The sequence below is a fragment of the Helianthus annuus genome, chromosome 2 (genome assembly GCF_002127325.2).
Source record: "Helianthus annuus cultivar XRQ/B chromosome 2, HanXRQr2.0-SUNRISE, whole genome shotgun sequence".
In the NCBI taxonomy this organism is placed as follows: domain Eukaryota; kingdom Viridiplantae; phylum Streptophyta; class Magnoliopsida; order Asterales; family Asteraceae; genus Helianthus; species Helianthus annuus.
In genome coordinates this window covers 6,150,603-6,162,399 of record NC_035434.2, presented here as the reverse complement: position 1 = coordinate 6,162,399, position 11,797 = coordinate 6,150,603, and the positions used below count along the sequence as shown (strand labels likewise).

The 11,797-nt window shown below is 33.6% G+C and overlaps 2 protein-coding genes across 2 annotated transcripts; both read right to left on the bottom strand.

Moving 5' to 3' along the window:
* Positions 1 to 391: 391 nt before the first annotated feature.
* Positions 392 to 7,115, bottom strand: LOC110909081. The gene is made up of 2 exons (XM_022154090.2): positions 6,960 to 7,115; positions 392 to 4,142 (listed from the first exon to the last, which is right to left on the bottom strand). Exon 2 carries the CDS (start codon positions 3,349 to 3,351, stop codon positions 2,332 to 2,334), a length of 1,020 nt encoding a protein of 339 aa, XP_022009782.1. The 5' UTR covers positions 3,352 to 4,142; positions 6,960 to 7,115; the 3' UTR covers positions 392 to 2,331.
* Positions 4,404 to 4,853, bottom strand: LOC110885174. The gene is made up of 2 exons (XM_022132860.1): positions 4,790 to 4,853; positions 4,404 to 4,660 (listed from the first exon to the last, which is right to left on the bottom strand). Exons 1-2 carry the CDS (start codon positions 4,851 to 4,853, stop codon positions 4,404 to 4,406), a joined length of 321 nt encoding a protein of 106 aa, XP_021988552.1.
* Positions 7,116 to 11,797: the final 4,682 nt, after the last annotated feature.

Below are 11,797 nucleotides of genomic sequence, written 5' to 3'. Positions count from 1 at the left end.
AACTTTTGCATTGTTCCTTGATATGCCCAATTTGGCTCATAGGAGCGCTCTGCATAATCAAAGAATCCCCCTCCATGCACATGAATCCTTCTCGGACCCCCTTGGTCCACATCTGTAACACCCCCAAAATACCACCTGCGGGAACTCCGCGAGGCGTGTTACACATCAGAGTCTGAGCCACCAATCACATTGAACCAATGATAATTATTTAAATAAACATGCCATTAATTACCAATTGAAAATGTCAAACATAATATTAATTCCCCAAAGAGTTGTATAGCGGAAGCATGTAATAAATCGTTTAGCAATTGTTTCATAATAGTACTCAAAACCAATGTATCAAATATAAGTGATTCAAAAGCCTCGATCCATGACCACTCCAGCACTCCCAGATAGCAAGTCCATGTCTTGTATTCTAACGACCTGCAAGCATGCAGACAAGTGTGTCAGACGACGCTGGTGAGTTCAAAGTTAGTTAACATGTTTTGTTACCAGATATATGTTAGGTTAATTCCCCGATGTGATAGGATGCGGTTTATAACTTGTTGAGATACCCTAGGGAGTGTGCCCATATGTATCCGGGAAGTGTGTCCCTCAATAACCTGGAGTGTGTCCAGTCCCCAATGCCCTTAACCAAGCATTGGTAATGATCGATCCCATACGCAAATACCAAGACTCAATTACATTGTTTACCCAAGATTCCCTTTTCAAACGTTTACTAGTTGTCCCAAACCACCGGGACGCATGCTTGAGAAATGCAGTGAACTCACCTTGGTTTGCTCGGTTTGTTAAAGAAATACACACGCTCACAGATAATCAGTCACGTCCTATAGTGCACGTGTACTCAATCAGTTCACGTTCGTAATGTTTCACATGTAACTAGCATCGCAGTAAAATCACAGAGTGTGTTGGACAGTTAATCATCATGCAGCACAAACAGTTAATCATGTGCATACAATTTCATGTTTCACATAACGGTCTTTCATAATTTATTCTAACATGGTTACTCTTTAACCTACTTAACAAGGTTAACAAACTTAACTGAGATGGCATACATAACAGAGATAACAAACTAACTGTGTTAGTTAGCTAACTGAGTTAGTAAACAACTAAAGTTAACAACTTAACCACTTAACAGGGGTTTACATGCTTAACAGAGTTACACGTTTAATTAACAAAGTTAAACACTAATGGAGTTAACGAGTAACATACTAGTCACAGTTCATTAGACGAAATCGCTTAGTGGGCGAAAACCCCTTTGGGCCGAAATCACCTTGAGCCGATATCACTTGTTGGGCCAAAAACACTTAATGCCGAAAACACTAATGTGTTTTCGTTGAATAAAGGGATTTCGTGGGGGGGGGGGGGGGTTTCATCATCACCACAGTTACACAAGATCACAGAATCTCAACAATCATCTAACAGTTACATCACCTCCATCATATAGTCATTCAATCATTACTCAATATTAGCAAATTGTTTTGATCATTCAGTAATCAACATATGCATAAAGAATCCTAATCTGTTAATTATCTAACATCTACCATCATAACGAGATTACCGACATTAATCGAACGTAGACAACATGCATCACACCACTAATATTGCATCAGATTATATGGACCCCTAATATACAAATTAATTCAAATCACATGCTCATCATCATTACTCACTAACTGTTAATTCGTGATGTCAACAAGTAGTCACATGATTTCAATAAAACAAAATCATAAGTAACAGATTACTAACCAAAGCAGAAAAGATGATACTTCGAGTGATGTATGGCTCAAGCCTTTCACGGTTGTCGTTCGGTTTCAAAGGCAGCGAGAGAGAGAGAGAGACGAGGTGATTAGGGTTTGCCAAATAAAAGTTTCACGTAAGGGTTGCGAACAATATTAACTGACCCACTACTGGGCCTAAAGCCCAATCTGATTTCGTTGATTACATGCTGGACGAAAACACAAGTGTTTTCATCCGGAATGATTTCGTGGGTGGGGGTGTTTTCAAGTGGGAGTGTTTTCGTGAGGAATGTTTGTCTGTATTCTAGTTTTATTAGTTATACACATCCCATCAAACATATATAAATCACATACACACTTATATAATGTACACCAACATATATAAAATATCAACCACAGTATGATTCAACATATTATAACGTGTGCAGTTGTGAAACAACAAATCGTGTCAACAAACAATCTAACAATTAACATGTAACAGTGCGAAGATGGAATCTTAGAAACTCGAGTTGTCACATTATCCCCAACTTGAAAGAAATTTCGTCCCGAAATTTAGCATGTGCAGTTGTGAGGAAGCTAGGTAAGTTGCATCTTACTGGTTTTCCTGGGGTGTCACAACATCCATGTGTTCCATATTTGGCTCATCAGCATAATCATCATCCCCACTTCGGGGCTCATCATCACTCTCGGGCTCATCATCCTCACCCGGCTGCAATGCTCTCGCATCCACCTTCAACGCACACCACCGTTGACCTTCAGATTTCAACTTATAATATCTCTCAGATTCATCATAAGTCCACCCACTTCCCATCCTTTGAATATCAAAATGCCTATGTCTTTTCATAGCACCCTTATCCTCCGGCGTAATAGCTTTGTACATCTTGAGCAATCTTGTGATTATTCGGCAATAGGGAATAATACTCCTTCCAACTTTGTTCCGACATATCCACACGTTAATAATCACCAAGTACCGGAATGGAAAACGGGGTGACCCATGAAGCAAAGCATAAAGAACGGGCACCTCAGGGAATCTAACTTCCTGCTTATCCCCCCTCCTCGTGATCACATTGTAAATACAAATCATGAGCAACAACTTGGCTTCAATCTTCAGAGTTTTCCTATAAAGTGTGCCATGGTAAGTACCCGATAGAAATAAAGCTTCCAACATATCATTCCATCGTGGATGGGCTTTCGGCTTATGAAACAAATCGTCGAGAGATAGGAACATATAGTCTCTTGCGGGCAAACTGTCAAACTTTGCCAACTTCCTCAAAGTGTCAAACGACATCTCAACTTCTATACCATTCACTGTGCCGATTAGTTTCATTTGTTGTGGCTTGTTATACTTGGGACATGTGGGAGTGGCCATCCACTCTTGGATTTCATTTTTAAACAAATTCTTGTTATCGCGATCATAACAATTCAACGCCGCCTCCCAACCCAATGCTCGAAACCGAGCAAACACATTAAGGGGACCAAACTCCACTTCCTTCACTTCTTTCTCACAAATAAATGCCGCCGCTTTATCTTTCAACCGGTTCATGCGATCATTAAACAAAGTTGGTTGCCACTCTATCGGTTGGTCATCCAATCCAATGGACCTGCCTCCCATACCGGCTTATCCGTCGGATCCAGATATTGCTTGTAACTATGGTTGTAGATGCCAATAAACACAAGGTTTCATATTATATTTTTTCAAAATTTGGCATGATGCCTCTACAATGTAAAGATTTCCCAAAATTCAGAAATTTAGCATCAACTTAACTTTTACAACCATAGCCATCTTCCAAACTAACAATTTCATATCATCAACTATGAACAAGCAAGTGTGTGTTATAACAAGTAGAAACATTAACCCTCAATTTCATAATGCATCATCAAAAAGAGAGTGAAAACATCACATACCTTGAGTTTCTAGATGCAAAGATACAAAGGAACCTCAAAAATAAGTAACCTCCTAAAACCCCAAAATTTTCGACTTTAAAACATGCAAATCAGTCCAGAAAATGTTGTTTTCTTCTAAATTCCAACCCAAAATCAGAAAGCTCTTGAAATTTCCCTCAAAAAAGACCCCGAAATCAGAGGATTTGGTTAAGATTTGAGAGAGATATGAAGAATTGAAGGTGTGGAAGGTTATGGAGGAACTAGGGTTATGTGAAAGAGATGGTTAGTGAAAAGGTAATGTGTGGATAGGGATAAATGCAGGAAATCGAATGGGTGGGGATGAATCACGTGATTTGCTATTATTTTATTTTTTATATTAATCCGTGACCTACTGCACCTCTTAGTCTGCCAGGGGCTACCATAAGTTACGGTAGCTCCTGAAAGAAAAATCCTACCGTACTCTAGTAGCTTTCTAGCGTAAGGAGTTTTGTAAACCCAGGCTACCGTAAGCTACAGTACCTGTCGTAACTTACGGTAGGACCTGGGAGTCTACAATTCTCCAAAAAACTTGTGTTGCTAAATATATTTGTTTCTTTTAAGTTTTATAATTTTTGTGGTTTTTGTATTTTTCGAAAAACATGGAAATTACCCTACCCCCTACGAAAAACCCGTGTTGTCCTGAACACTTGTTTCGAACATAAGTTTAAGGGGATACGATAATTATTCAAAACAAAACAAACTAAACTAAACTGCATATGTACACTACCAAACCTGGGCCTCTCATTCTTGTTCCTCATTCACTGGGCGTAGGATGTAACCCACCTTGTCAAGCTCTAGATTGTTGATGTCATTGCTTTCCAAATACGGCTTAAGCCGATGCCTGTTTACCGTTTGTTGCTTGTTGGTTTGAACATCTTCGATATCAACATCACCGAATCGACCCACTCGCCTAATGACATAAGGACCCATCCATTTACTTTTTAGCTTGCCCGCGAATAACTTTAATCTTGAGTTATACAACCACACTTTCTGGCCCACTTCAAAGGTTCGCTTCTTAATATTCGCATTATGAACCTTTGTGAGCTTATCCTTGTACGCAGATGCACACTCGTAAGCTTCATCTCGAATCTCTTCTATCTCGCTCAACTATAACTTCTGAATCTTACCTGCTTCATCGTAATCCGCGTTCACCGTTTTAATTGCCCAATGTGCCCGATGAGCTAACTCCATTGGCAAATGACATCCTTTACCATACACCATCCGGTAAGGAGTTGTACTAATTAGAGTTTTGTAGGCCGTCCTATATGCCCACAACGCATCATCTAATTTACTTGACCAATCTTTTCTATCCGTTCGCACGGTCTTCATGAGAATTTCTTTGATTTGACGGTTGGACACTTCGACTTGTCCACTTGTTTGCGGATGATACGGCGTAGCGATTCAGTGGTTCACATTGTACCGCTTCAACAACTTTCCGAAGATAAAATTTTTAAAATGCGACCCACCATCACTAATAATAACCCTTGGAATGCCGAAACAAGCAAAGATGTTTAATTGAACGAACTTTGCAGGATCGGTTCGTGACCCAAACGAGTCAATCAGAAGAGCTCTTACAAATCATTAACGTAATTTGCAACAAGCATATTTACCTCCAACCATTATTATATAGCTACATAACTAATATAATTCACAATGATTAAAAACATATTTTTATTGTACATTATTTTTCTTGTAACTTATAAAAAGTTTGTTTGTTCTAAAAAAGCATAACATATATGTGGGTATAAATACATAAATAATGTGCAATGTTTAAACGGGTAAATTAAACTATCATGCATGATGCACGTTATATGCATGATCTAACGGGTAAATTAAAACATCATGCAAGATGCATGTTTAAACTGGTAAATTAAACCATCACCATTCTATTGATGTGCCTATAAAACGTTTATTTTGTCCATTAAAACTCTACTTATCTTAAATATTCATAGAATAATACAAACATAAAGTTATACCGCACAATGGTGCAGCATGTGAAATCACATACGATGGTAGTTCTCCTGTTACTACTGATTTGTTACACCGGTAAGCTCTAGTTATCATAATATTTTTGCATGTCACATGTTTTAAATAAACATCCTAATCAACATCTTGGCTTTTGGATTTTAAGGTGGGAAAAGGGATCTCAATGACGTCAAAACCCTTGAGGGTCTACTACAACAAAAATGTGATTTTCAATGTGATGGAAATGGACTTGTTAGTAAAAAATTTTGTTGTACATCGGTGAAAAATGAAATTTGTTGCTTCATAAAAGTAAAAATGTGTTTAGAAATATGTCCTAAAACCAAAAACAATTGTTGTCCAAAGTAAATAATATTGATATTTTGATGCTATAATCATACTGTAATAAAGAAAATAATGTATACTTAATCAACATATAGCTTTTTGAAAAATCATGTTGTTGCAAATGATATTATTTTATAGAAAGTGTAGAAAGATATAACATTCAACAAGGATAAATTGATTGTGATATAATTTTTATTAAAAACATTTTTTTGTTGTTTTTTTATAAAGATTCATCATATTGCTACCATTCCGAAACATACCGAACAACATCAGTAGCAGTATTTGTATTATTTTTATGCAACATTGTGATATATTTTTTTATTCAATTATATCACAATGCATTTATCCTTGTTGAATATATTATAGATTTTTATGTTATTCATATATATGTATATATATATATAATTGAATAAAAAAATATATCACAATGTTGCATAAAAATAATACAAATACTGCTATTGATGTTGTTCGGTATGTTACGGAATGGTAGCAATATGATGAATCTTTATAAAAAACAACAAAAAATGTTTTTAATAAAAATTATATCACAATGCATTTATCCTTGTTGAATGTTATATCTTTCTACACTTTCTATATAATAATATCATTTGCAACAACATGATTTTTCAAATAGCTATATGTTGATTAAGTATACATTATTTTCTTTATTACAGTATGATTTTAGCATCAAAATATCAATATTATTTACTTTGAACAACAATTGTTTTTGGTTTTAGGACATATTTCTAAACACATTTTTACTTTTATGAAGCAACAAATTTCATTTTTCACCGATGTACAACAAAAGTTTTTACTAACAAGTCCATTTCCATCACATTGAAAATCACATTTTTATTGTAGTAGACCCTCAAGGGTTTTGACGTCATTGAGATCCCGTTTCCCACCTTAAAATCCAAAAGCCAAGATGTTGATTAGGATGTTTATTTAAAACATGTGACATGAAAAAATATTATGATAACTAGAGCTTACCGGTGTAACAAATCAGTAGTAACAGGAGAACTACCATCGTATGTGATTTCACATGCTGCATCATTGTGCGGTATAACTTTATGTTTGTATTATTCTATGAATATTTAAGATAAGTAGAGTTTTAATGGACAAAATAAACGTATTTATAGGCACATCAATAGGATGGTAGAATGGTGATGGTTTAATTTACCAGTTTAAACATGCATCTTGCATGATGTTTTGATTTACCCGTTAGATCATGCATATAACGTGCATCATGCATGATAGTTTAATTTACCCGTTTAAACATTGCACATCATTTATGTATTTATACCCACATATATGTTATGCTTTTTTAGAATAAACAAACTTTTTATAAGTTACAAGAAAAATAATGTACAATAAAAATATATTTTTAATCATTGTGAATTATATTAGTTATGTAGCTATATAATAATGGTTGGAGGTAAATATGCTTGTTGCAAATTACGTTAATGATTTGTAAGAATCAAAACGTGGTTGTTTTATTTTAACATCTCCGGTCACAACATAGTTTATTACATTATAGATTTTTTCTTTGATTTTTGTCAAGAATGTTTAAGTTCATAATTTACTTTCCTGCATTTTACAACTTCATTATACGTACCATGATGAAATAAACCCTCTTAATGATGTCAGGTTAGCTTAAATTTAAGATTCTTAATGGCTAATTTAGTTTTCTTATAAACTTCAAAATATGTCATTATGTTTGTATTAGATCGATTGAATCGGTACCATAGCTTTGATACTTTTTTATTTATAAAATGTAAAATAAATAACTTTATTTTATTAATTATTAATATTCGTATATTTTTTTAAATAAATTTTAGCTTGGCAATCAACCAAGTGGAACAAATGACGTGGATGTAATCCAAGTAGCCTGAGACGAGTACTAAACACTCACTACTCAAAGAAAAACTAGATTTATTCATTTAAAAGCTTGGGAAATTGTGATGACTCATGATAAATGGGTACCCAATCTATTAGTTGATCTTGATGGCCCAGCGGGGTTCTCAAAAAAGATATTAAAACGCTGAGTTGGAAAATTACACAACCTCAACGGATGCTTATCAAACAACATTCTCGATATCAATTTAAATGACGACACAACACCAAGAATGCTGCAACAGAGGAAAAGTTTCGAGTAGTCAAGCAAGGGAAAGAAGGTTGGGTGAATTCCATGCACGAATTCAAGTTGGCAAAAATGTTGGATATAGTGGAGAATAGAGAACAACACAAGTTATTGGCGGATATAAAGTTAACAAGAGAAGTACAACATATGAAATACTTCGTTGAGATCGAGAAGAGTAAATATTTGAATGTTTTGAGCCAACCGCATGAAAACACCGAAGAACCATATGGGTTGATTCTCATAGAACACGAACGAAAAATTTGGGCCAAGTGAAATTGGCCAAGTACCTTTTAGGTTGTTTTTATTTAATTTCAATATTATTAATTCTTTTCAACGTTTGATTTTTATTCAAATTCGCTAGTTTATGTTTTTATTTTTAATATACTTTTATAAGTTTAATGCAATTTTCATTATTTGTCTAAAATATTTTATTTTAACTTATGAAAAAGTGAGTGATGAAATGTAATAAGTGACGACCATTACAAATGTGATAGGGTGAATGAAATCTAATGGAGTGGGGTGTGAACTGGTGATTAAGAATGGTGTGTGATGAAATATAATGACTAATGATAACCCCATGTACGTTTAGACCATATGCTAAAGCCGTTTAGCTCCACGATATTTAGCATGGAGGCTAGGTGTGTTTGTCGATTCGATTAACGATTTATTCTATTTGTTCCTTTGGGTTTATTCAGATTTAAACATTTTCCCTAACCAATATCTAAGTAGATCGAATTTTTTAAAAATTAATTCTTGAGCCTCTTACGAGTGACTTGGCTTCTAAAAACAATTAATTTCAATTGAAAAGATACAACCAACGATTTTAGGTAATTGATTGGCGAAGTTTGGTAAAGTTTGGTAGCTGAACTTGATTTACAACCGAAAACATTTATAATAATCAATTTAGAAGTAAATGTGTAAAACAAGGATCTCCAAGTTTTTAGTGTATTTTTTTTTCTTGTCATTTTTTTATTTAATTTTCATAATAAATCAATTTAGAACTAAATATGTAAGACGCGGATCTCCAAGCTTTTAATATTTTTTGTTTATTTAAATTTTCATATATTTAGTGTGGATTAGTAACCGCCACAACCACTTAGGCTATATCCTAATTGGTAAGAGGAATCATTTCTTATGAGGAGGTTAGTGTTCAATCCTTGAAGGTGTAAGTATTAAAGGGGAAAATTAGCCGTTCAAAAAAGTAATCGCTTTTTAATCAAAGGAAACCTTTAAATATTTGTGTTTGGGAGGACAAGATGTTGGGTTTAAGTTCCATAGATGAAAGAGATTAAAAAAGTGCCATTAAAAAAAGCTATTGTTATAAATATACTATATTATTATGGTTATCAACTCCTAAAATAGGATGACTTATTCTCTAAGTTTTTCTCCTATATATATTACATTGTATCTCTTGTATTAGACACACTTATCAAGGAAATATTATATATTTTTTCTCTCTTTTGTTCTTTTCTTTTATTGTGTTATTAGGTCAGTTTCACAACACGTTATCAGCATGAAAGCGTTTTTCTCATAAACACTAGTTTCCAAGCCATCGTCGTCACCGTAAATCCAACACTTTTTCTCATTGCCCCCCCCCCCCCCCGACAATCTGTCCATCTGCAGAGAACCACATATCCCTGCTCTTGTTACTCGATGATTAAATTTGATCGATAGCTGCCTCATCCATAGAATATACGGATGCGACAATCACTGAATTTGAAAGGTAATCCTAATTTTATTTATGAACTTTAATCGTAATATGGAAATTGGCTGTTAGATGCGAGGGAACTAGAATCTAGATGGGGAAGATGAAACGGTTAGGTATGCATCTAGGTTTTGCATCTGGTTAAGTAAGTGATATATGAGTTTGATTTTATTTATTTAACAACCCAATTTATTTTTGTTTTTTTTCCGATTTGAATCAAAGTAATTAATTTGAAAGGTAAATAACGTTTTGAAAATAACAGAAGTAACCAGATATCATCACGACTTAGTTTAGCGGGTTAGTATTAAAGAAAAAAGAAACTTCTGTGTTTTATTTTTTATATAGTTAATATTAATATATTATTATCTTGTAATTTGTAATTAATCAACACACTAAATAAACTCAATCGGTAAATGGATTATTAGCATTTTACTATAGTAATGATTGTTATAATGAATTAACTCAATTGTATAGCCGATGTGTAATTTCTTACGGCAAATAATAGTTTTTTTTTTTAAACAAAGTTTGATTTTGATGAAAACGGTTTTTTCAAAACTATTTTCTGTTACTTATATTATTTATTTTAATTAGCAACTAGCCCCTGGTATATAATTATTTTATTATCCTACTATTTGAGTGATTAATTTCAAATATTGTCGCTGGGTTTGAATTTTGATAACATATATTGTTAAAACATGCATTACTTGCCTTTAATATAGATTGTCCTATAAATAGTAGTAATTAAGAGCTTATCGTGTATTATCTCAGTATGTGTATTTTGATTTTGAACTAACTTATGTTTAGTTAATTATGTGACATCCGTCTAAAAGACAAGCCTCAAATTTTAATGTTAAACAAATTAGTTTTTATCTAGAAGCATTATGAATGCCTTTACAAGAAACTAGATTGATATCATCTATAGTTCGATTCTTTAGTTTTAAATGCATTGATATCATTTAGTAACTTAAAGTTGCAACTATTACGATGGGTAAACTTTATTTACGATTAGTTAGCTATTTTAAATATAAAGTTGGAACTCTTACGATGGTAAACTTTATTTACTATTAATGAGCTATTTTAAATATACATAAAGCCAAATTATAACAATATATTTTTAATCATTGTGTATTATATTAGTTTTGTAGCTATTTAACAACATATGGAGGTAAATATGGTTGTTGCAAATTAGGTTTATGATTTGTAAGAATCAAAACATGGTTGTTTTATTATAACATCTCTAGTAACATTATAAATTTTTGCTTTATTTTTTTTGTCTAGAATGTTCAAGTTCATAGTTTACTTTCCTGCATTTTACAACTTCATTATACGTACCTTGATAAAATGAACCCTCTTATGGATGTCAAGTTGGCATAAATTTAAGATTTTTAAAGGCTAATTTAGTTTTCTCATAAACTTCAAAATATGTCATTATGTTTGTGTTATGATGCTTTTAATTTGATTAATTCTTATTGTTGCTTCTGGATATATATATATATAGAATCAACAAATGCTCGTGCTTTGGGGTGGTATCTTACCGCGGGCAAATCCCACTAGGATGCGTGACCTGCTAGGAAGTTTCCACCAGGGGCGACCAAAAACAAATCCGTGAGTTCCTGGATGGGCAACCCATGGGGGGTAAAGCAGACAATATTGGTGGTGCGAAGGCCGGATGTTACATTCACCGACAAAGTTGTGTATATGAATAATTATGGAAAGCAGTTATCATGAAAATGAATACAAATACCACATGAAGTTCGGTATGGTACCGTAGTAATATGATGTATGTTTCCTTTAAAAAACAATAAACTAACATTTTCAATAAAAAATATATCACAATGTTGCATAAAATTAATACAAATACGGCTACTGATGTTGTTCGGTATGGTACGGTACGGTACGGTACCGTAACAATATGATGTATCTTTATAAAAAAAAACAACGAAAAATGTTTTCAACAAAAACTATATCACAATGTATTTATCC

Bases quoted from the DNA above. Each gene is read 5' to 3' on its own strand.
- LOC110909081 (XM_022154090.2), bottom strand. From the start codon at position 3,351: ATGGGAGGCAGGTCCATTGGATTGGATGACCAACCGATAGAGTGGCAA.
- LOC110885174 (XM_022132860.1), bottom strand. From the start codon at position 4,853: ATGGAGTTAGCTCATCGGGCACATTGGGCAATTAAAACGGTGAACGCG. The intron at 4,661-4,789 runs GTAAGATTCAGA...GAACCTTTGAAG, and splicing joins CGCGGATTACGATGAAGCAG to TGGGCCAGAAAGTGTGGTTG.